Below are 26,671 nucleotides of genomic sequence, written 5' to 3' on the forward strand. Positions count from 1 at the left end.
CCAAACCCAATGGTAACTTCTTTGTCATCATGACGCTAATGAGAGTTCCTTTCATTTTAAATTACTAAATTCCTTTTGATTCTTCTATCACTTTCTCCTGATCTTTGTCCTTGTTCTGGCCACTCCTTCTCAGTCTCCTTTTGTTGGCTTTTCCTCTGTCATCACAATGTCATTGTTGAAGGCCTTGCTTCGCACTCCCCAAGGGCCATCTCATCCGTGCCTTCTACCATCTGAATTCTGACAATTCCTATATAATTATCTCATGGAGTCTGTATTGCTCTATCAGGTGAATATTACCTTTTCCAAGTGAGGGAAATGAGGCTAAGAAAACCAAAATAATTTGCAAAGTTTCCATTAAAAGAACACATTTAACCCATAACCTTCCAAATCAGAAGGCCAAAGCCTTTTAACTCTAAAGCAATAATGTTAAGGATAAAACAAGATAATGTATAAAAGTGTTTGAAAATTGAGATAAAGTTTTCTATTTTAATGAATTTCTGGCATTGTATAATAGGGAAAATTTTGTAAAGAACCGAAGTTCCCTTCTTTAATACCATGTCTCTTGTTCTCTCCCTTCTCTCTGAAGTGGTAAAGTAAACCACAGCATATTTCAATTTTTTCCTTCTTTTTTCATTGACCAAGGATTCAGCCAGGGGTCCACATCTATGTACAGGACACATTTTAACTCCTAATTCTGGACTAATAGGGATTATTCTCCAAGGCAGCAAAAACCGACAAAAAACACCAGGTATATAAAAAGACTGTATTTCAAAAGGAGACTCTTCCAATGAATTGCCATAGATGGTAATTATTTCTACTGAAATAAGAGATGCCGCACAGTAGCAACTTTTATGGATTTTCTGTTTAGTAGATTCAATAAGAAGCAAAAAGACATCACTGCTATGAAGCCAAAGTAAATAATCATAAAACAGAAAGATCTGAGATTAGAAAAGATAATTTGGATACCAAAAATATGAATGCCAAATAAAAAACTGCAATGGAGGTAGTGAGTAACAGATTGGAAATGACTAAAAATCAAATCAAAGTAGATGATAAGCTTGAGAAATTCTGCTGATATTCAGAGAAAAGGCAAAAAAGCCTAAATTTTTTAAATAAAAGACAATATGGGAGATGAATACATAAATGTATGTATGTGTACTTCCAAAATGAAAAATATTAAAAAAGAATAATTTGAAAATTATGTATACAAGGCTTCTTAAAAACAATTTCTTAAAAAACATTTCCAGCTACACATAAACTCCTAAAAATGACTTGGATATATACTTAAACTTGTGACAGAATTGTAAGAATGGAAGAACTGTAATATTATTAAGCTAGTATAAGCAGTAGAACAACTTAAACAGAGTTAAGTTTACATAAATTTGATCAATATGGGCATAAACCTTAAAGAAAATGTCAAAAGTAATTCTTTAAGTAGAAAAATGACTTTAGCATTTATTAATAATAATAAATTTGATTTTAATAATTCTATATTATGTCAACCAAAAAACTAGGAAAAAGAGGAGCTGGAGAAAGAGAGGTAGTAAAAGTGTCAAATTTCTCATCTTACAGAAAGAAAGGTAATAAATACTATTTTTTCCTGGCATTGATTAGGGAAAACAAGCTCACGTATATATAAAAACAAAAACCTTAAAGGCAGCATAGTTGGATTTTACATATACATATATGCCCACGTGCATAGTTAAAAAAACTAGAAAAGTTATGCCAAAATGTCAGATGTGGTTATCTGTGGGTGGTGGGATTAGAGGTGATTCCGATATGTCTCTTTATTCTCCTCTGCATTTTTCAAAACGAAAATGTAAAATTAATCAATCATCTGTCATACTCTTTAACCTTTTTCATAAGCCAATTTATAAACTTAAACATATTTATATACGAATATGATACTCCAAATATTCTTACCTCTTTCTGCTCACATGGTTTCTCAAAAAACATTTAAATAGTGCTGAAGTATGCAAATGAAGAGTGTGATTTTAAAAAGAAAAAAAGACTGGACGAAGAAAATATTACGGGAAAGAAGTATTAAGTTACGAGAACTTTGAAGATTTAAAGCAGAATTTCATGAGGCACTTCTACATGCTCCAGCAGAGGACAGAGGTGAGGAGGTGGCAAACACTGCCTGATTTGCTTGCAGTGTCATTTCCTAACTGCAGACCTGGAAGCTGGGCTGTGTCAAAGGTGCACCTGAGGGACAACTTCTGTAGGTACTAGACCTGAAGGTAGAGTCTTTCAAAGTGTTTACGAAGATTTTCTATGAACCAACTAATTCAGAGAATTAACTCTGCCTTTGGGGATATGCAAGAAACTGCAATGGAAGAATGGCAATGAAAGACAAGGAAAGCCTTCTACAGATACGAAACTTTCTCTTGGAGTAGAAGCTTCAAGATTAAACTTTCAGGAGACAACTCACCTTTTCATGTATGGCTTCATCTTAATTAAGTAGAATAAATAACAAAAGCCAAAAGAATGAAATTAAAATGTATAAATTCATGAAACTAAAGGTAAAACTTTTACTGCTAGTTATATTTCTGTCAGATTCAGTAAAATTTCTTTATAGAGCAATGACTCTCCATCCTATCAGACTAATGCTCATTTTTTAATAAATATTTTTTAAGTTACTCCTTTACTATTTTGAAATGAAATTCATAAAAATATAGCCTAGTTATAGATAGATTTTCAAAACCAAATATAACATCCTAACAGTAATATAAAGGAGACATAAAAGAAAGTAAATTTAATAAAGTATTACACATTTTAATTTATAACTGCTCTGGCAAGATGATACTAGAAGACAGAATTTCTAAAAAAAAACCCTGAAAGAAATGGTACCATGTAATGGAGAGTCACTTGTAGAAAGCAATGGAGAGTGTGGCAAATTAGTCATATTATAGACGTCTGGTGAATCACCAAAATTTCATGAAATTATAAAGTATTTGTAAAGACATGTTGATTGTTGAGGATTAATTCCACTTTGGAACACATATTTTAAATGTAGTAACTGTATTTAACCATTAGATCAATGTCAGAACGCTGAGCTTCACACACCAAGAACACCTAAAATGAAATACAAACACATAGGAAAACTTTGTGAAGTCTCTTCAGAATTAGAAAACTTGTCAGATATCTCACAAATAAGCATATTATCATCTATAGGTTCAACCAACAGTTTGCACTAGTTAGAGAAGCAGTGTGGGCTGTTTAAAGTGATATGTATCCTTGGCCAAGATGCTTAACTTCTCTGAATCACAGATTATGTAAAGAGGATAGTTATGGCTACCTGTCAGGGCTGCAAAGAGGGTTTGTTTTGCTTTGTTTTGTTTTGTTTTGTTTTGTTTTATGTATGTAAAGTACCTCAGTAAATAAATGGTGGCAAGTTATAGCACTGGCAAGAATACTTCCCTAGATTCTATATGGTTTCTTAAGATTGGATGCAATCCTTTTGGTGCCTACATATCAGGACAAATTCTTTTACAACTGATTACAAAATAAAAATGTCTCAACACTAACATCTTGGGAAGATAGATCTTGGGAAGAAGATCTTGAAAGATAGAAACATCAGGTGGGACTTCCAAAAATCAAGACTTAATTCAGTAGGGTATTGAGAGCTAGAAACTATAATGCTTGTTTCAGTTATTTCAGATTAAAATCTCTGGGGAGGGGTTTGAAGCTAACCATTCCTGAAGGATTCGTTGATGTAGTAGGTTATGCTCATCACACGCCCCACCACCTCACTCTTCTCTGTTTATTCTCATCTTTCATAGGGTACTCCTTTCCTACTGTCAGCCAGTTGAAGTAGTACCCACCTACTATAATGAAAAACCTAGGATGCTGGTTTAGAGTAGTTCACGGCTTTTTTAAATGACCCACATAGCCTTTAACATCACATTCTGAGTTTCACTAGACATCTAGCTGAGATCTGCAATGTATTTTACTGCCATTCCTACATTATTGAACTGATATATATATTTAAGAAAAATCTTCATTACTACAAGAACTAGAAGAATATAAAATTTAATAGGCAGTCTCAAAGTGTAGATTATAGCTATGACTGCTCCAATATTCATCTGTAAAAAGAAATGATTAGAATCTAGATAACTTCCAAAGTGCGTTCCAATTTTAATACTCCATGATTATTATTTCTACATAGATGAATCACTGGGAAATTAACAGCACAATTAAATAAGGCGATTTGTGATCTAGTCTACACCAAGACTACTCTCTGTGGCTAAAGGTATTTCTTAGAATACTGAGCTAAAAATGTAACTGCATTCTGCAACCAATGCAAACATGTTCTAATTGATGGGAGGGAAAAAATTCAATCCAGAGCGCCAGCAATTCCTCTGTGAGCTAGCGTGGCAAGGAGAGTGTGGGGTCAGTGAAGCATCAAGTTACATACCAAATTAAAGGTCTGGAGGAGAGTAGCAGGGTCTAATCATCCACTGTCTGATGCTGCCAGAATTGGATCAACCACCCTTAACCCGCTCACAAAGGACTGCTCTACGTATGCTAAGCACACAGACCAAGGGCTTCAAACATGTTTTATTAAAAAGGCCTTCAGTTCCAAGTAGATCTTTATGGAATTATTTCCTTGAAGTTTTTAGTTCTGTCATATTAAAATTTCCATGAAAAAGTAATCAAAACCTAATGCTTACAGTATTCTGCCACAAAAAAAAAATATTGTGGGTTTTTGTTCCTATTAAAAACATGTGTTACATATATATACATAATTATGTAAGTCTCAGACCCAGTGTACACACATATACACAAAAACCTTAGGAAAAAATGATAATAGTTTTGCCTAAGCCAACAAAATTCATAACATAATTTGTACTCTGTCCATTACTTCCTGCATTAAGCCAATGCTTTGAAAAGGTCAGCGAGCAATGAATATTTCTGCATATTTTGTGACATAGGCTGCAAACACTAGATCTATAGGGATGAATTAAGGTCACTTTTAAAATTGAAACAGTATTTTCTGGACCTGGTTAGTTGAATCATGTGCATCTGCACTATTTTTCCTAAGGGAAAGTTAATTTTAGAAAGAAGAAAAAGTTTGCCAGGAAAACAATCACATTGGCCCAATACCTAGACAGTGACTCTTTTCTGAAAGTTCAAAATGTTTTACAGTCTCCTACTTGTCCTAAATATCCTTGAAAGCAGTTACCAAATGCCATCCCAATTTCAATATGAGCATCTCATTTTGTTAAAAGTTGCATGAGTTACTATTATATCTACTTTATGATATTTTAAAAAATTAGTCCTTCATCTCTATTTTCTAAAAGACAAATAAAAATCCTTACTTTCCCTGGTAGCTGCATTCTGAGAGTTTGTTAGATACTTAGAATGGTTTAGGTACACATACAGATATATATGAAAAGCAGCAGATGTAAATCTATGACAAAGTGAAAAATAGAGAAACATTTGATTATATGTGTCAATTCAGACGTTCTTAACCAATTCAGGGTAGAGATTGGTTCAAATAATTAGGAATATAAACAGGACCTAAATTAATTTATATAATTCCTCCTTCTGGTTCCTGGTTAAGTCCATTTGGGCCTCAAGCCTTAAAGTAACCATGTGTAAAAATGCCAGTAGTCATGGACAGAGAGTCAATACAAGCAGAGTGAAGCAAGATTTTCTGATTCCCATGAGAACAGACCTCAGACCTTTCTACACCAGAGTGCTTATGAAGGAATTATTACATTTTTTTAATTGATGTGTAAAATCTAACTCTTTAACAAGAGTTCTTAGAAGTGCTGTTATTTCTCTTCACCCTATAGCTGAGTTTCAAATAATATTTCCTTCCCAAAATTGCCATCTCTGAACTAATGATACCCTACCAAATTCATCTACTTGAAGGCAACCAGCTTTCACTCCATTTTTATTTTCTATTCACACTACTATATCCAGATGAGATTGGGTGCCCCTTTCCCTCCCATGCAGACTCTACAGATATTTTCAAGTGATTATGAGGGGAGATCGCTTAGCAATCACCTGGAGCACTTTTTAATGCACAGAAGCCTGCAAGCGCTCGCGCACACACGCACACACGCGCGCGCGCACACACACACACACACACACACACACACTTCTGAATCAGAATCTCAGCTTTAGGCTGTGATGAAGTTCTGGCACCGTAGTCACTCTGAAAATCTTGTAAACTTATCACAGTATTTGATTTTCAGGAAAATTAAACCCCAAAGACCCTCAACCTATTGTTTATTGCAGATATAAAAGATAAGACAGTATACCTACCTTGACCAAGGGTGAATTTGCCCTCCCCCCCGCCACACACACACACAGTTAGGATGGTAACAGAAGGCGGGGGCAGGTATGTTTCGAAAGAAGAGCTGTGATATTTCAGCCAGGAAATCGTAGCAGACTGGAGAGGAAAGCCGTGGGGCGATGTTTGCGCTCCATAACTGGTGAGGGTGGAAGACCTGCTTCCTCCTCCCCCAGGGCGTGGGGTTCCCGAGCTGCCCCGGGGGAGAGGGAATGGGTGGATGGGGAGGAGACGTGGGGTTCTGCGTGCTGCGGAGTAGAAGCGGGGATGGCGGAGGGTCAGAGTTCCTGCGGTCGCTCGCGCAGAGCTCCCGGGCGCCGAGAACCAGGGAGGGAGCGAGGTAAGGAGAAAGAGGTGCCAGCCTGGAGAGGCCGAACTGCACCTGGTACGCCGACCTGGCCCGCGAGGGCGAGGACAGCACCTAGCGCCTCTCCTTACCTTGCGCGCGAGGTCTGAGTGAGGAGCAGGGGACCCGGGGGCGCAGGGCTCGGCGAGGGCGTGTGCCTCTCGGTTTCCGCTGTCAGCTCTGTCCCGCAGCCGTCGCGGGTCTCCCAAGCTTTCGGGTGTCCTGCTACCAACCCCTGAGCGCTTCTCGGGCCCCTCCTTCGGCCCTGTCCCTGCCGCCTGCCTCCTCTCCCCTCCCGCAGCCCTTCGCGCGCTCCCTTCTCCCCCTGCTGTTTATTCCGGAGAGCTGTGGCCCCTCTCCGAGCCTGCCCTCCCCCGGCGCGTGCACGCACACACCTCCCCCAGAAACACGTTCTCTTCGCAGGGAGGCAGCGACTGAGGGTCCTTGAAATACTGGGGCTGGCTGATCCCAGAAAACTCTTTTAAAAATCTTTGATCTGCCCAATGAGTTTCAAGATAGGCACCACTTCCATTCATCCCCCGCCTACGTCCTGTCCTCATTAGTCTTAACCACAACATCACTTAACACTTGATTTTCATGCAGATTGTGATGAGACTCTCCTGCCAGTCATTTAAATTTTTCCAAAATAACTCCTCTCGTTTTATTGTTTTTAAAACCCAGACGTCCCCACTATTTAAACTTAGGTTGCCAGAACGTTAGATTGTCCTGAGGAAAAATATGTTCAGCTGTACAAGGCAGGGCAAGTCTCTTTTGCCAACACTGTCAATGCCTGCCACCTGTCAGGGTCCCCGACTCAGAGCCAGAACAGTTAATTACACCTGGCTTGGGTTACTGAGCATGTCGAGAGCCTCTGTTCTCACTTCGAGATGCAATTCCAAAGCCAAAGTTCTGGAAAGAAACAAGCGGATGGACTCAGAGTTCTAATAGTGAGGGAACTAGCAGTAGGCAGAGCATACTGAATAATATAATAGATAAGAAGGATGCACAGGGATCTGTGATAACATTGTTGTGTCACTAAGATGCAGGAGCTGGAGTGACATAATCTCTACTGGGAATGTGGAAGGTGATTAGTTAAATGGCATTCCATTTATTCATTTATTCATTTACCCATCCATATACTATATAGTTATAGAGTAGATTAGAGGCAGTGTAGCATTATCCATAATCAGTCATGCTAGGAATTAACATGAGAAGCAATCAGTTTATTACAGAGCCCTGATATCGTAAATATCTGTTAGAGACTCCATATTAATCCATCATCTTTTTTAAATTGATCAGATAACTTTCTAATCTGAGGGATGGAAAAAAAATGGATACTTACTAGACTTGTCAGTTTTCTCTATTGGGCAAGAGGTAGTATCAGAAGATAAACTCACCATACAAGTTATTGCAACTGAAAAGACCTTTAGGTGACATAGGAAAAAAGGCGTAGGGGGAAGTTAGCCCAAAGACTCTGGCCTTCTTATTCCTTCCGCCAATATTTATTGAATGCTTGCTAGTTTGAGACACTGCTGGGTGCTAGGAATAAAAGAGTTAACAAGAAAGGCAACATCCCCAACCTCACCAAACTGAATAGGATAGGTGAGTACATAGGCTGTTAAAAGTAGATTCTCTGATGGAGGACAGCACACGTAGAAGGCAGTATACATGAAGACCAGAAGAAGTGACTTTTATGCTGTGACCTGAAGAGTGATCATAATTTGGCCAGGGAGAAGAGACTAGGAGGAGAAAGGGTTTTCTAGTAGGCAGTATACCATGGAGAGAAAGTCAAAAGTAAGAAAGAACACTGGCAATTCAAATAGTTTAAAGAAGCTCATTATGGCTGGGAGATATTTTCTTGGGGGTGGCAGTAGAAGTAGCTGGGAGGAAGAATAGAAAGACAAGGCTAGAGAGGTAAGCAGAGGCAAGATCATGGAGAGTCTTTTAGGCCAGCAGTCTCCATACCTTTTTGGCACTAGGGACCCATACTCCTAAGAGAATCTAATGCTTGATGATCTGAGGTGGGGCTGAGGTGGTGATATTAGCGCTGGAGAGCGACTGCAAATACAGATGAAGCTTTGCTTGCTTGCCAGCCGCTCACCTCCTGCTGTGTGGCCCAGTTCCTAACAGGTCATGTACTAGTACTGGTCCAAAGCCTGGGCGGGGGTGGTTAGGGACCCCTGCTCTAGGCCATGTTTTCAAAAGTGCACTTCACTCCACAGACAATGGAGAAGAATTGAAATGTTATAGGCAAGGTAATGGTGAGATTAAGTTTTTGCTTGAGAAAGATTGCTGGATGCTATAGTAGTCTTTATCAAATGAGGATGGGGTTAGGAATGAGAGGGAATCAGGAAAAAGAGCTCTAGAAGGGGCACATGATCAGTGAATATCAGCATACAGATCTTCCTGCCTTTGTGGAATCTAAGTTCAGTCCCCTGACAAGTCCCAGGAGAAATTAACTTTTCCTGAAGGAGAGGTGTGGTGGAAGAGAGTCAGTGGTGGTAAACAACTGAGAAACAATAGGAGTAAATATAAATTAGAGATAGAAATTTTTTTAAATGAAATTTTGATTATACATTAACTATCTCACAGTTTAAGGATAAAAAATGTTAATTTGTAACTAGTCAGTGGAATTAAATTAAAGGAAAATTTGACGCACAGGAATCAATTTGATATATATTCCAAATTTCCTACTACATGACAGCAAACCAGCATGCTCCTACTCCAGTTTCCCTCTCCTTCAGAGTTATTTTATTTCTACTTTCAGTCTGCCCATCTAATCATTTTATGATCTTCCTCAATTTGAATCCATATGCTTGAAATCAAAGTTATGCTACTTCTAATACTAGGCCATGCTGTCTAGATTCAGAAAGCTCTAGACATGTATGACTGCCACTGGAAGCTTGATTACTTCACTGTAACCATGGTAGTCTGTAAACAGAAGATCTCATGGAAAGCATGAGTGCCAGGGCAAGGGTGCTCTGAGGTAGAGGTAACGTAATGGGGCTCCTCTGCTGGATCCTCCTATCTGACTGAGACAAATGGGCAGAGGCGAAAGCAAGGGAAAAAGGCAGGCTGACCTTAAGAGAGCAGAGTCGGAGCAGGACAGCCAAATATTTTAGCCGTAGATCACGCTCTTCATTATTCTTTTGTTGTTGTTCAAGATCATTTGCTGCCTTTTCTCTCACTCAGTTCTATTTTCCTTCCTATTTTTTAATGTCACTTTCTCTTTTTAAAACCTCTCACTTCTTTTTTCTTCTTTCCTTTTCTTCCTTTCCTCCTTTTTTCCTTCATTCATTGATTCATTCCACAAATATTTTTGTATCTAGTATCTATTTTGTGTCTATGTCATACTATCTACTATGTTACTATAGTAAGTACTGGATATACAAAGGTGACCAATGCAAGATCCTTACACTGGAATTCAGTCAGTGGATATATGAACTCTATGGTTGCAAGTAACAGAAATGCAGTCAAGATAACTTAAGAAGGGTGGGGGGATGGGAGGTGGATTGCTTAAACAGTAATAGGGCTGTCACTTGGAAGCCAGAGGCATGGGTACAGATAGGCTCCCTCAACAATCTGGGGCTGAGAATTAAATACAATTATGAATCTCTGTTTTTCCTTTATCCTAATTCACTTTCATCTTTAATTCCAAATTCCCAGGGAGGAGACAAACTGACCTTACTTGGGTCAGGTGCCCTGTCAAGGAGGACAGGGTGTCAGAGTCATGGTGTAAAAACATGCCTATAAGAGTTCTTCACATAACTAACTATATGGATGGTGCCTAGCATAGGATTGGGGATGAGGATGGAAGGGTATTTGAGGAGGTTGGGAGGAAGGCAGCTCTTCAGAAAGACAATTTACCAGATGTTTATTATAAAAGTAGACATATAAATAAGTACAATATAATTGCTGCACAAGTACTGTAATAAAGATATGAACAAAGTGCTAAGGGGACACAGTGCAAGAGGGAGGAGAGGGAGTCTCAACTTCAGAGACATAATGATTCATGGAGAATGCAATGTTTTGAGTCTTAAAGGAGTAATCTTTTGTTTGCCAGACAAATACAGTAGCTAGACTGTAAGACTTGCAAGATTATTCCATGTTTGGTGGCTGATTTTTTAGTAAGGATAAGGCTTCAGAGAGAGACCAGTAAGGAGTCTATTACAACAGTTAATTAGAGAGCTAATAATGGCCTGAAAGAAAAGGAGATGTGTACAAGACACATTTAGAGACTTAGAACTTGATGTGGGGAGTTGAGGAGAAAGACCAAAGATGATTTCAAATATTCAAACTTGGGCAACGAAGTGAACAACAAAGTAATTAAAAGAATGCGTAAAAAGAAGAGAGATTTGCTAGGATAGAGAATGGGTTTAGTTTTTAATACGTTGAATTTCAGATATTGATGGGATACTGCGTGAAGAAGTCTAATAGGCAGTTGATAAGAGCATGATACTCAAGGAGAAAGTTAGTTGACAAATATATTGATTTGGACTTTATTAATCTGGAGTTCATTGATTCCATGCATGTGGATGAGATTATTCAAGGAAATCATGTGTAAAGTAAAAACTAAGGGCCTAGGTGGATCCCTGAAGAACACCAACATTTTAACAGATGCAGGATAGCCAGGAAGAGGAATAAGAGAAAATAATGTCATACAAGTCAAGAGAAAGAGTTTTTGAAAGAAGGGGATGGTAGTGTCAAATACTGTGCAGAAACTAAGTAATATTATAGGAGTATTCAAAAGAAGCCTTTTGACTGCCTATTTGGAGATCAAGGTTTGGTTAGTCTTTATGAGAGCAGTTTTAGTGGAGTGCTATGAAAAAGTATATTGCATTACATATGCATTCTCAATCTCAGCACTATTGATGTTTTGAACCAGACAATTCTTTGTTGTGAGGGTTGTTCTGCACATTATAGTATGTTTAGCAGCATCCTGGGCCTCTCCCCACTATATGCCAGTAGCTCCTCACCCTCATGTGACAACTAAAAACGTCTCCAGACATTGTTAAATGTCCTCTGCAGGCAAAATGCCTCCCACCACTTGAGAACCGATGCAGTAAATTGAAATATGGATGGGAGAGAGAGATAATAAATTTCTTTTTCAAAAAAATATTGAGGTAGCATCACCTTTTAAAAATCTTTTTCTTTTCCAAATTTGCAAACATCTATTGTTTGATTTTTTAAACCCAAGTTGCCTATGGGACAAATATCCACCCAAACCTTCTCTAGTTCACTTAAATAAAGAATAATTTACAAAAAAATATTTTATTTATAAAAATCTATATTCAAAATAAGATTTATAGGAATATTTTAGAGTTACACATATCTTTTTTTTTTCCTGTAGTGACAGAAAGGATATCACTCATTATCCAGGGGTAGGTATTGAACAGATGAGAGGATAGGAAAAAAAAGAGGGCACAAAAACACTTTTGGATGTGATGTTCCTTATCTTGATTGTGGTCATGGTTCCATGCTGTATACATATGTTAAACTTATCATTATACTTCCATTACGTGCATTTTATTTCATGTCCATTATACCTCAATAAATTGTAAAACAAAAGAAAAAAAAAGAAAAAAAAAAGATGGGTGCCTGTACAAATAGCAAGGAAGAGTAGGTGATGGAGCTACACAGGTAAGCGAGGGCTCAAATTATCATACAATTTGTTGCAGGTTTGAATTCTATCATGTGTAATGGGGAGCCAATTGAGACTGCTAAACATGAGTGTGATCTATATGTATGTTTTCTAAGAAAATACCCCATTTTGATAATCTTGAGACAATATCAAGGATTTCTAGCCAACTTATAATGAAAAACACTTTATTGCCTTTGACGATTCATCCAGCAGTGGTGGCACTAAATATCATCTAAACACTGAATGTTAGTCCATGAGCAGAATAGCAACCTTCAACAGAGATTATCCTATTTTACAGCAAACAAGGGAAATAATACTAAAGTTCCATGCTTCTTTATTTCCTTGGTCACATTCCATAGAAGAGTTGATAAGGATATGTTAATGAACTGTTACAAATAATACTGGCTAAATTTAGGGCAAAATTAGGTACTAGGGCCAAAATTTGGTAACCACTTATCCTTTGTTCTCCCAATTTTATGAATCTTGCCACCATCTCCCTCATTTTTTCCTACTACTCACCTTGAATAATCTTCCCTGGCTATTGTCAGAACTAGAATATCCAGTTTACCAACCAACTGGATATTGCTGCATTCAAATATTTTCAAACCTAATCTCAAATTACTAAACTGTATACTTTGGCTCTTTCTACCAAAATAGAGTATGATATCTTGTTTTTAGAAGAACCAAATATGTCACTATATTTATGACCAAGTTTAAATAAGAATCTGGCCATCAACTTAGTCAAGCCATGTTCATTTACTGAGTTGATATTGCTGAAAGGTCTTTAAATAGCAGCCAGACAACAGTCTGATGCCACTGTCTAAGAACCAAAAGGGGATGCATTGCAATTACACAAATATTTTTCAAGTATTTACTATGCGTCAGGCACTGTTCCAAGTACTGGGAGAGAATAAATAGCATGAACATGGTCTCTGTCCATGAAGTTTATAGTCTGAAAAAGATAGATATGTGTATGTAAGAGCTAGATACGTGTATGAAAGGCATATATATATATATATATACACACACATACACACACACACATACACACATCTATATGTATATAATATATATATGCAATGTATATAAAAACTTCTCAAGGCAAAATGAAAAAACTTTAAGAATCAAGGTTTTAGTATTTCCAAAATAAAACCAACAGATCTTTTCAGGCACATTCCTTGTTTATCCCAATTGTACCTTATTTGGTTGCAATGATCAGCCCCTTTTGTGCAGAGAGCAATGCTAACTATTCCACATGTGCCCCACATTGCTTAGATTTCTTTTCAGTTAGGTGGGGTCATATGATTGATTTGGCCTCTGGTCAGTGAGCACAATCACAGAAGAACAGGAATGAGTTCTGCTCTCTTCCCCACCACCATAAACAACAAGAACTTGTGTTGAGATGGTGGATCGACAAGGTCAAAGCAGCCTAGAAAAAATGAATAAACCATTGAATGGAAGCCCTGGGGAGCTAGCTGAACTGACAGAGAGCTTTACAGAGTGAGAAATGAATGTTTGATGTTAAACAAAACTGTTGAATGGCTGTTAAACAAACTTTTGCTGAAATCACCTGTCCTATCCTAATATACCATCTCATCACATTAAAGAAGAAATGTTCTGAATCTTCACAATAAGAGTTTAATAAGAGTTTGGTTTGCATTCATTCAGCAAATAACTATTGACCACTTACTATGAGTTAAGTGCTGCTTCAGGTGCTGAGAAAACAGTGAATGATAGAGTCCCTGCAGCTACAGGAAGAAAGCCAACAAATTTTTCAGGTAGTGATAAATGCAACAAAGAAATAATGATCTTTCTTCTTGACCTTGCCCCATTTTCACTATCACCCCTCTCATGTCATTACTTTCTTCTCTATTCAACTCAGATTCTATGCTCCATCATTATGTTCATTGTCTTGCCCAAATCCTCAGCTCATTCACCTTTCTCTCCTGTTTTCATCCTTGCCTGGCAAAAATCACAGCCTGATTAAATCCAAATATTTGCCATCTTCACACCTACTCCTGGGTAGCTGAATATGGCTGAAGAAAAATAATAATCATGATAGGTCTCATTTTGACTTCATTGCCACTATTCTCACTTGATCCTCCTTGCAGCTTCCATACTACATTCCCTAATCCATATACCCGCCATTCTCCTACAAGACTAGCTCACATTTCCTCTCTTGTGAAACCTCTAACAGTCCTCTCCCACACTCACTCACTGTCAATGATTTTGCTCCTGACTTCACTGAGAAACTTAAAGGAATAAGGACTTCTAAAACTCCTACTACATCAGCCAACCCCTATCCAGTACTGGTACCCACATGCTCCATCTTCCCTCCCATCGCTGTGTAGAAACTGTCCATTGTCCCATCTACGGAAAACTCCTCCACTTGTACACTAGATTCTATCACGTCTCATCTCCTGTAGTAAACATGGAGATGTGCCACCCAGATCCCCCTTCAAAGAAGGACCTGCTGCCTAGCTGCAGAGCCTGCAGTCAGCAGCCTCCCTCTGTCAGTGCCTTCAGGGTCTGCCACAGCTATGGAGTCTCTTCACCTGAGGTCATGCCCTTCCTGGGACAGCTTGCATGCAGTGATAAAAGCTCAGCCAAGCAGGACGCTTAGAAAAGCTGGTACTAGCTCCAGAGCTCCCCACAGGGCTGCCTGAGGCTTTGTCAGGTCGGATTAACAGTTGGACCTCTTCCTGTACCCAATCCTGAGTCCTCCGTCTTCCTTTCACAGGTATTGATTCCTAATTATTATCTGGCATCCCAAATTCTGCTTTAGCATCTGCTTACAGAGAACCCAAGTTGACATATCTACCTTAGGTCCCCTTCCTTTCATCATGTTTTCCTCTCTACTGATTCGTTCCCATCATGATATATACAGTAATATCTTCCTTCTTAAAAACCAAACTCCCTTTGAGCTACTGTTCCATTTCTCTGCTCCCCTGAACAGCAAAATTCCTGAAGAGTGTCTCTGAATCCATTCCTTGCCTACCTGTCTCTCTACATCCCAGCTCCTGGCACCTTCATATTCACCATTCCACAGAAATAGCTGTTAGTACTGCTGACAACTTATCATTGTTATATCAGATGCTCAATTCTTAGTTCTCATCTCACCTGACTGCTAAGCTGCTTCTGACTCAGCTGATTACTCTTTCCCTCTTAGACACTTCTTATACATTTGACTTCTGAAATACAACTTTCACTTGATTCTCTTACCACTTCACTGGATATATTTGTTCCGTCTCATCTCCTTTGCTGCTTCTTCTCCTTCTCCCGAACCTCTAAACATTGAAGAGTTCCAGGGTACAATCTTTACCCTTTCTCATCTCTCCAATATTCACTGTTGGTGATCTCATTTAGCTTCAGGGCTTTAAATACCTTCTACATGTTGACAACTGCTAAATTTACATCTTGAGCTAGAGCTTCTTCCTCTGAATGCCACACTCTCACATCCAGCTGGCTATTCTGAATCTGTTTAGATGCTAACAGGAATCTCAACTTAACATGTCGGAAACAAAATTGATCTCCTGAGTCATCACCTATCCCCCAGCAAAAGCCCTTCACCCCTTCCCTAACTCCTGAGGTCTTCTTCATCTCAGCAAATACTACTTGGCTCTTGTGGTTATTGAACCAAAAACGCAAAGTCATCATTAATTTCTCTTTGTCTCTTATACCTTACGTTCGATACTTCAGAGAATTCTTTAGGATATATCCAGTCTTTCTTCACTGCTCTCATTTACATAAGAGCCCTTTTCAAATGTCATCTTATTAACAAGATCTTCCTCAATTATCAAATATGTAAAAATAAAATTCCATCCACCCTAGTGGTACTTCCTATCTCCTTTACCCTGTTTTACTTTTATCACTACTTGTCTTACAATATATCTGTTTATTTGTTCGTCTGAGGAACAGAGAATAGGTGCTCAATACATTTTTTGAATGAATAAACAAATGAATAAAAAAAGAATGGAAAGGGAATAGTGATAGTACTGAGGTAGAAGCACCTGAGCATAGAGCTAAATGATGTTGAAGGTGCAAATCATCTGAAGATTCTGAGAGAAAAGCAGTCCTGGCAGAAAAAAAAGTAGAAAGCTCAAAGGCAGGAATGAGTTTGGCTTTATAGGGGAATATCAAAGAAGGCTTGTGTGGCTGAAACATCTGTCAGAAATGAGATCAATATTGTCAGCAACTGAATTACATAGGACCTTATAAACCATTGTATTTTGGATTTTATTCCAAGTACCATAGGAAAAAACTGCCATTGGGGTTCTAAAAGAGAGTACCCAATCTGACAACTAAAATAGAAAAAAATTTGGCTGCTGTGTGACTAGTAGGTGGCAATGTGGAAACCACCTGACCAGTGAGAGGCTGCGTGGAAATCCAAGAAAAGGACAGGTTTTGAATGGCACCAGTAGAGTGGGAAATGGTATAAAATCTGAAGATAGAAATGAAAGGATTTGCTTTTGTTTTCAGCAGGGGCATAAAAGGAAGTGTAGATTCAGAGAAAAGCTCTACTTTTTGCCCTGCAACCCAGAGTCCATTCAGGCAAATTTATTTTCGTAATTGGATAGGTCGTATTTCCATTAAATACATTGAGTAAAAGGATCCTTTGGGCAGCTAGTGGTTGAGGAGCTGGGTAAAAATGAAGGGAATCACACATAGAGAAGGGGAGCCTTGGAGGGGGGGAATACTGCGTTTTTTGAAATGAGTTTAAAAGTTTTCTGCGGAGTTGGCCTACAACTGTGGGAGAAGAGTTTGGACTGGGCGATACCGTATTTCCTGTATTACAACACGCACACACTTTCCCCCCTACATTGACAGGTCTGGAAATCTATTTGTCGCTGGTGACGTTTACTTTCAATGGATAGTCTTTATCCGTTCGGTGCACCTTCAGGCGATGGGGTCCTCGGAAACACAAAGGAATCGGGAGTCATCACCAGCATGAACTCTGAGACCTAAATGGGACTTCCCCTCCATCTCTACGAAATACTGTAGACAGCGACTCCGAGGTTTGTAAACTTCATTACCACCACCCACCCGCCCCCTTCCCAGCCACGAGACTACACCGCCTCTTTTCCGGGGGATGGGCGGGGGAGACAATACCCACGCAGGCCCCCTAGCGTTCTTCCGTCCAGCGTCGCCCAGGACGCCGCCTGCCCGCCGCCTGCCCGCCTTCCCCGGCCGAGCGCCGACGGGGACGAAACGCGTCTGGACGCAGCCCCGCGTGGGCCCAGAGCGCGCAGCCTCTCCGCTCGTGGCGGTGCGACCTCTCGCGGCCGCGCCCCATCGAGCCGCCGGGTTTTGCGCGGAGGAGCCTGGCGCGTCCCGCCTCCCCCGTCCCGTTCCCCCCGACCCGCGCGCGCCAACTCCCAGCTGGCGGCTCTGATTGGCCGCCGCATTCCCGCTTTCTTGCCCGAACCGCCATTTTGAAAATCTTGTTGATTCTGGGGAGCGGAGAGCGCGGTGCGCGCGTCACGCCGGATCGGGGCCCTCGCGCCTTCTCTTCGGCGCCCGCCGTCGCCTCAGTAGCCTCCTTGTGCTCACGCGCCCCAGGCCCACGGCGGCCGGGCCCCGCGGTAAGGGCTGCGTCGGGGCATGGAGGCCGAGAGGGCGCCGCCGGGCCCGCCCGTTCCGCCGCGGCCATTTGGACGGCGGCTTGGGCCGGGGGAGGGGACGCGGCGCTGCCGGCGGTGGGAGGGGCGGCCAAGCCTAGCGGGTTCCCGCGTCGGGGATTCCCGGACCGCGGGGCCGAGCGGGAGGGAAGCTGCCCGGGGAGGAGGAGAGGCTCCGTTCCAGCTGCCGCAGGAGGCAACTCTGAGGTCGAGTTTCCCGCGGCCCCCGGCTTCCTGGGCTGTGAAGGGTCGGCCAGGTGGCGGAGGCCGCCCCATCCTTCCCGCCCGGGGCGCGGGCACCGAGACGTCTGATTTCCGCCCGCCCTCAGGACGACAGCATGTCCTCCTCGGGCCCCGCTGCGGAGGGAGAGGGAACCCCCGACCAGCTCGCGTCCGAGAAAGAACCTGAAATTCCTGGCCCGAGAGAGGAAAGTGAAGAGGAGGACGAGGACGACGACGAGGAGGAGGACGAGGAGGAAGAAAAAGGTGGGGAGAAGGTCGTGTCTCTAAGAGAGGCTTTACGGACAAGTCTTCTTGCCCTTTTTGCGCTTAGGAGCACTCAATGGGAGTGATTTTCCGCAAGAATGTCTGCGAAATTTATCCGATTTTGTGTTGAGCCATAGCAGAGAATTAACTTGGCGAATTCTGATTTTTAAGGAACTACTTGTTAGCGATGTTACGTATTATGGAGTGCAAGTGACTTCTCACCATCAACACTTTCATAACATTGCTTCACTCGACAGGAAGTTTTAAGTTTCAGATCTGCTTTTAAAACTCTTAGCCTTTGAAGTTAACTAAGGTAATGTTTTTTAATCTTTTGCTATTTTAAGTGCTCATCTTGTTCCTTTTGAAGTTACTGTAAGGTCTTTAAGGAAACGACACATTAAATTATTAATGTTGGTCCTAGAAATTTAAATATATTTGCTGGATATTGGCAGAGGTTTTTTTCAAAGGCCCAGGGGAGTTTCACCTGGTGAAAGCTATGGCTACTTGAGAAAGTTAAATATGAAAGCAGTGAACTATGAAAGTTAAACATGAGCTCAGTGCATTCTCGGTTTTGGTGTTGAGGGAGAGTGATATTAACCATTATTTGAAGGCATGAAATAGAAGAACCTTACAGGATTAAGGAATGGTATTTTATCAGTTTATCCACCATAGATAAGGTAGTGCCTCTTTGAAGTTTGTCACCTTCCAACCACTTAAGCTATATTGGAGACCTTAACATTCTTTGATGATATTAACCCAATCTAGGTTTACTTAATATATGGCTATAACTCAGCCAAACTTGAGAAGAGATTTGAAATTTTCCTCCGAAAACTAGGTTTAACTGTCAATTTCTTTTAAGCCAAAACCAGTTCATGGTCAGCATTTTATAAATCTAGGTTGAGATTACATGTTATACCTTTCGTTTGTTTAAAGTGCTGAGTGTTCTAAGAAGGGAGCACGTCCACATTTAATACAAAAATGCTTAGAAAAATGTTATTTTTAAATTAATAATACAGTACCAAAATTGGCTGCAATATCTGCTAGTACAAGACTTTCTCAACACTTTTTCCTTTTTTTATTTGTTTGCTTTTATAGGCTTTTTGGATGATGAATTTCAACATGAAAATTTAAAATTGTTCCCACACAGTTTTAAGAGTTCTAATTTATTATTATTCTATTTCCCTCATTTTAGCTGTTACTGGAACAATTAAAATTCTGAACATTTTTATCCTAGTTAGCTCTGAAAATTTAACTCTACTACTGACGCATTGAAGAGACAAGGCAATGAAGTCTATGCCAAGTAAAGAGTTGGGATTGCCTTGGCAGTAGTTTTCTTGGGGGACGGTGTGGAGATGGGGGAATGCCTAGTACAAGATGACTCCTAGGTTTCTGTCTTTGGCAGCTGGATGGATAATATTACCACTCTGAAAAATAGAATTTATGAAGATGAGCAGGTTAGAGGATGATTATGATTTCTGTTTTGGATGCATTGACCTAGGTGCTAATAGGACAAGAAGTAGAGCTGTCCACTTGGCATCCCCATTAGTTGATCTGATGCTCAGGAAAAAACTGGGCTAGAGATAGACCAGGAAAATTATTAGCTTATAGATGATCATCTAAGACAAGCAAATTTAGTGGTTTAAATTGCTCAGGGAAAGGAAGCATAGTGATAACGGGTTGCTTTAGAGTGCTTTCTCTTCTACACAATGAATGCCAGAATATGCCTGCTAGGATCCTTTTCTCCTACTTCTTTCTGTGCAAATCCCTGTATCTCCAAATCTTACCTGTCCTTCAAAGCCAGCTCCAATGTTTTGATCCTTTACCCCTAATCCAAAGATAATTACTCTTTCATCAACTCTCGGGACTCTTATTTGTATCTTTATTAAGGAGTTTTTATCATCTTCTACTTTGGTGTATAATACATGTGTCTCATAGCCCGCCAGGTAGACATGACCACTTTCAAGAGATAATTCAATGTCTTAATCATCTACTCAGCCCCCTTAGTATCTATATCTAGCGCAGCTTTGTATGAAACAGGCATTAGGTTAAATAGAAGGACCTCCAATGATAGTGTCTTATTTATCTGACTATCTCAATGAGTCAGTAAGTGGTTTTAGAAAATCAAGCTTAATTTTTTAAGTTTTAAAGTATATGTTCTATATTTTCTGACTTTAAAAAAAAACAGTCTGGACTAAATTTAACATTTTTGGAATGTTATAGCCATTATTATGAGCATCATTTATTAAACTACAAAGTAATACCCTTTTAGTTAATTGTAGTAAATGTAAACTTGTTAAATTTTACCCTATCCATAGTACCTAAAGGTTTTTGTTTTTCTTATTTATTTATTTATTTTGTCAGCTTACTGAATTCCTGCTTTTCTCTATATGTTTTGACGTTATGATCTTAGCCTAAACTTACTGTTTTCTGAGATGTGGTAGTAAACTGTGAATCCCAATAGAATCATATCTAATCAAAGAGTAAAGTAGGCTTAGTGAAAGCCTTGATGCTTTTTCACTTCCATAATAATTGTAGTTAGATAAAAGTTTTTCTCATTTTTTTTAAAACTGGATCTCCTGTGAGGTTGCCAGGTAAGTATGTTACTCTAAAAAAACTTCAGTAGTGCTATTAACTTACCAAGTATTTTCATTTGTTTTTTGCTTTTCAAACTCCAGCTCAAGAGAAGTGTAACCTATTAGGTTTCTGTGATTTTCTACATGTATATCCAATAAAGTTAATATATTCTTTAAGCTTATTGTTATTTAAGAAGTATTAAATTAATTTCTAGAAAAGAGTCTCATCGTGGAAGGCAAGAGGGAAAAGAAAAAAGTAGAGAGGTTAACAATGCAAGTCTCTTCTTTACAAAGAGAGCCATTTACAATTGCACAAGGTAAGTTTATTCTATGTTCCTCTCATTTTATGGTGAAAATGCCTAAACATATGAAATGATGGTTAGCAGTGCTTTATATTTAGTGTTTACTAAATAGTAACATATTATTGGTATAATTTTATTTAATCTGTCGAGTAAAAGTTATATGTTAATATGCTGTAAAAATAATTCTCTTTAACTGTAAATGTATTAACATGTAATGGATATTTAACTTTAATTATTATGGTATTTTTTTCTAGGAAAGGGGCAGAAACTTTGTGAAATTGAAAGGATACATTTCTTTCTAAGTAAGAAGAAAACCGATGAACTTAGAAATCTACATAAACTACTTTACAACAGACCAGGCACAGTAAGATCTTTTTTTATTTATAGCTTTAATTTGGTAGCATAGTTATGTATTAAAATATTTTACAATAGAAACATAGTTTTAGTCCTGGAAAGGACTTCAGCGATCAACTAGTTGAGTTTCCATACCATACAGGTGAACAAATTGAGACATATACTTTTTAAATGATGTATCACAGGATACACAGCTGGATATTGGCAATAGAATTGCAGTATCCAGGGCTCTTTCTGCCATAGTTGTTTTTATACCAAACTGAAATGTCAAATTGTGAAACCCAAATTGTGATGATTTTAGTGATCTTTAAATGTATTAGAAAAAATTTACATTTTGGATTTTTTTAGCTATTCAGAATAATTGACATAGTATAATTGTATGTCATTTTGAGGAAATATCTGATAAGTTAGGTGGTAATTTGTCGCCAGTAGATTTGTTAGAATACATTAGTGTTTCATTTACTGAATTAACATATATTTTCCCCTTATCTGCATGGGATACATTCCAAGACCCCCCAGCAGATGGATAGTCTTGAACCCTATGTGTATTATGTTTTTTCCTCCTGTATGTACATACTTATGATAAAGTTTAATTTCTAAATTAGGCACAGTAAGAGATTAGTGACAGTGGCCAATAATAAAATAGAACAGTTATAACTACACTGTGATGAAAGTTATGTGATATAGCCTCTCTCAAAATATCTTTTTGTACTGTACTCATCTTTTCACTTAAACGGGGTACTTTTTGGCTTTTCTTTGGCATATCTGAATTGTCAGCATCACTACTCTTGCGCTTTGGGGCCATAAGTAACATTAGGGTTACTTGAACACAAGCATTGAGATACTGCCTGCCACTCTGCATCTGAGCCAGCTACTAAGTGACTGATGAGCTAGGAGCATACACAGTAGTCCCTTCTTATCCACAGTTTCGCTTTTCACGGTTTTAGTTACCTGTGGTCAACCATGGTCCAAAAATATTAAATATAAAATTCCAGAAATAAATTCATAAGTATTAAATTGCATGCCATTCTGAGTAGTATGATGAAATCCCACTCTGTCCTGCCCGAGATGTGAATCTGTCCAGCATAATCAGGCTGTGTACCCTGCCTTCCTGTTAGTGGCCTAGAAGTCTTGGTTATCAGATTGACTGCCTTAGTATCACAGTGCTTGTGTTCAGGTAACCCTTATTTTATTTAATAATGTCCCCAAAGCCATTCACCTACTTTTTTTACAGTGTATTGTCATAATTATTCTATTTTATTATTAGTTATTATTGTTAATCTCTTAACTGTGCCTAATTTATATAAAATTTATCATAGGTAAGTATATATAGGAGAAAACATACTATACGCAGGATTCGGTATTAACTGGTTTCAGGCATATAGTGGGGTTCATGGAACATAGCCCCCAAAGATAAGTCTGGGGGGGGACTGTCGTGCAGTGTGGATACACTAGACAAAGGGATAATTCACATCCATAGTGGGACAGCTTGAGATTTCATCATGATTCTCAGATCAGTGGGCAAGACTTATGAATTACTTGTTTCTGGAATTTTGGTTTAATATTTTCAGACCACAGTAACCATGGATGGGGAAAGGCTGCTGTGCTGTACACACAACTTCAGTATTCCATGTAATCAAGGAAACTGCGTTGGATTGTGCATGGGCAAAATTGTTTGAAATTGTTAGGTTAGAATGTCTGAGGTGTGATATAATTTATTTTCATGTGTGCTATCTCATTCGATCCTTAAAGCAATCTAATTTAAATAAGTTCCGTAACTGTTAAATAGTTCTAACTTCTGGACATGCTCTGTTTTTTACTTTTCAAAGTAATTTGGAAAATAAATATTACTTGTATTAACAAAGGAAAGGACGCCTTCTTGAGTAGTAACTTTCCACATCCCCTGGTGCTGTCGGATAACATTTAGTTGTGGTTTTATAATTACCAGTGAAAATTCCCAGATGGACATTCGTTCATATTGTCATTTTCAAAAAATAAAGCTTGTAGGCTTTTTAGAATGTTAATATTTTAGTGAAAAATAGAGTTTTCCAATTGTGAATAAGAAATACTGAATAAATCAATATCGTAACTTGGGAATAGATACGAAAATGTGTTGGCTTTGAATTTTTTCTTGTGTACGTTACTGGGTAATAAATAGCATTAATAATAAGGAAAACATTTTCAGGTGTCCTCATTAAAGAAGAATGTGGGTCAGTTCAGTGGCTTTCCATTTGAAAAAGGAAGTACTCAGTACAAAAAGAAGGAAGAAATGTTGAAAAAGTAAGTTACTTTTATAAATATCATGTTTTGATCAATGCTCTTTAAATTTTATTTTTAAACATTTAAGCATGACCACTCCTACATTTTCCACATATTTTCAGTAGACTGTTTATTCTTTGCTTTAAATGCTAAGGCCTGATTTATCTTCATAGCTGTTAACTTGGCATGTTCATTATTTTCCAATAAATACTGGCTATCAAGTTTATTGAAAATTCAAAGACAATTTTATTATTTAGAAGAACAATAAAGGCAAATCATTCACACAGTCCAAATTACAGATGGTAAAGCAGGGTTCTCCAACCTCTCCCCCCACTTCGGACTTGTTAGGAACCTGGCTGCGCAGCAGGAGGTGAGCAGCTGGCAAGAGAGCAAAGCGTTATCTGTATTTGCAATTGCTCTCCAGCACTAGGATCTCTGCCTCAGCTCCACTTCAGATCATCAGGCATTAGATTCTCATAGGAGCACCCATTCCTGGTGCCAAAAAGATTGGGGACCACTGGTCTAAAGGGAGTATAGCAAAAATTCTCTCCCACTCCCATTCCACTCTCAACCACCCTGTTCCTCCACTTATAGGCACCAGCTCTTTTGAAGATAACCAATTTGATAGAAAGTGTCCTTCACCGTAATGCAAGCAAGAAGATATATTCTTAGAGCTTTTGTTTGTTAAAGTTTCTGTAGCTTAAGAACTCTAATAAAGATGACTATGTTTCTTCATTGAAACAGTATCATAGTAGGAATGCTGAGGGGAAAATGTAATTATATAATCACAATTTGCTGCCAGAATTACCAAGTTTCTGAATTTTGTGGTATTAAAGACTTTACATTATTTTCTAGTGAATTAACTTATTCTTTTATTAACTTTAAAACTTAATTGGTAAATGGTGTTTTCAGTTTTTAAATCATGTCTGGTGTGTTTTGTACATTAGTCAAGATTATTAGATGTACTTATAAGATTTAGAGAAACATTGGCTTTTTTTTAGTGTTTATAGCTGAGTCAGTTCATTTAGCTACTGCTTCAATATTGTGGAGCGTGTTTATTAACTTTCATACATAATCACTTTGGTTTCTTCCATTTTCTGTTTCAGATTTAGAAATGCCATGTTAAAGAGCATCTGTGAGGTTCTTGATTTGGAGAGATCAGGTGTAAATAGTGAACTGGTGAAGAGGATCTTGAATTTCTTAATGCATCCAAAGCCTTCTGGCAAAGTGAGGACCGATTTATACTATTTCAGTAGCAAATCAATTGTTTATAGCCTGTTCTTATTTTCTCCTTTTTATGAAACAATTTAGTTACCAGCATTGCTGTCAACATTTAGTAATATTATCTACATTCAAAGAGTAATAAGCCTTTTATTGACATACCTATAACAATTTCATGGTAGAAATAACAAAAGGCGTACAAATATGTTCTCTCTTATCAGACATAGAGGATATAAGATTAAGAAAAATAATTATTAACTAAATATTAGATGGGGCAGAAATAAAAGTTATCCAGAGACATATCTAGAAGGCACAAGAAGAACAGAAACAGATTGACTTGAGGCTGGTGGGGGAGGGTGTGCAATCTGTAATCAGGTCAGGAAAGACAAGATGGGGGTATATTAGAACTGGATGTTTTCTAGATACTAGAATAAAGTTACATAAAAGTGACGTAGGACTCTTGCAGATTTTTTGGATTAGATTTCTAGAATCTTATAGCAGTGCCCAGAAGCCGGACTTAGATGTAAAACATCCTTAAAGTTTACTCTTCCTAAAAGCAAGATTAAGTTTCCCCTAATTATTTAATAGTAATATCATTTTCAGTTTGGTTTTAGTTTGTCAGCAAGTATTTTTATATTCTTCCTCATTTAGATAGGAAAGAAATTGTGAAGCAATCTGTAGGGCCTAGAAGTTCAGGGAACACTGTCAGCGAGGGGAGAGGACATAAAGATTAGAAACCAGAAAATACCTCTGGTCTTTGTTTTTGTCTGTTCTTGGTCCTGCTTACTATTATTAAGGATATTTGTGTCATGCTTACAAACCCAAGGGTTATAGTGATTTTTTGGTATTTCACATTGGTTTATTTAAAGATGAGAAATCTTTCTGTATTTCTAAACTTTTACTATGACTGTACCTCTACTTCAGAATTTCATGTAACAAGTTGAACACTTTTCCCCAGAAGCAATTACTAAGCTGCCTAAGTTGTGAAGGATGTGTTTATGTCATCTTTTTCTCAGTTTCAAGTGAGTTGGTTTCAGGTTCCTGTTACTCTCAGAAATTAATGAGGACCCCAAGAGCTTTTGTTTATGTGGGTTATTTAGATATTCACTGTATTCTAAATTAAAACTGAAAAGTTCTAAAATAACAGTACGCCTACTACATGTTAACAAAAGTAATATTTTGTATGAAAAATAACTATAAAAATCTTAGCAAGAAGGTTATCATTTATGCTTTTGAAAATCTTCAAGTCTGACTTAAAGACAGTTCTATTCTTAACTTGCTTCTGCATTTCAATTTGTTGCCATGTATTGTTTTGCTTGAAGTACATAAAGAAGATCCAGTTTCACAAAGGTATGTAGTTAGAAAAAAGGAGGAATATTTTAAAAACCCTTTCAGAAAATTATGGGTATTCTTCGATATAACACAAAAACTCCACAGTGGTAGTTTCTTAAAAGTGGTTAGTTGTAATATAGTATCTGAAATCATGTTAATGAACTTAGACATTTTTCCCTATGTATGATTTTGAATATGCATTCACCATTTGAGAAATACAGGTCCTATGAATTAT

At 38.5% G+C, this 26,671-nt stretch overlaps 1 protein-coding gene across 1 annotated transcript in view; it reads left to right on the forward strand.

Moving 5' to 3' along the window:
• The first annotated feature begins 17,525 nt into the window (after positions 1-17,525).
• DEK (DEK proto-oncogene) overlaps positions 17,526-26,671 on the forward strand; it is a 32,390-nt gene continuing 23,244 nt past the window's right edge. The window contains exons 1-6 of the mRNA XM_011362842.2: positions 17,526-17,873; positions 18,239-18,395; positions 21,184-21,285; positions 21,525-21,634; positions 23,810-23,904; positions 24,990-25,110. Coding sequence (XP_011361144.1) covers positions 18,248-18,395; positions 21,184-21,285; positions 21,525-21,634; positions 23,810-23,904; positions 24,990-25,110 — 576 coding nt within the window. The 5' untranslated portion in view covers positions 17,526-17,873; positions 18,239-18,247. The remainder of the gene's footprint in view (positions 17,874-18,238; positions 18,396-21,183; positions 21,286-21,524; positions 21,635-23,809; positions 23,905-24,989; positions 25,111-26,671) is intronic.

The sequence above is a fragment of the Pteropus vampyrus genome, unplaced genomic scaffold (genome assembly GCF_000151845.1).
Source record: "Pteropus vampyrus isolate Shadow unplaced genomic scaffold, Pvam_2.0 Scaffold80, whole genome shotgun sequence".
Classification (NCBI taxonomy): domain Eukaryota; kingdom Metazoa; phylum Chordata; class Mammalia; order Chiroptera; family Pteropodidae; genus Pteropus; species Pteropus vampyrus.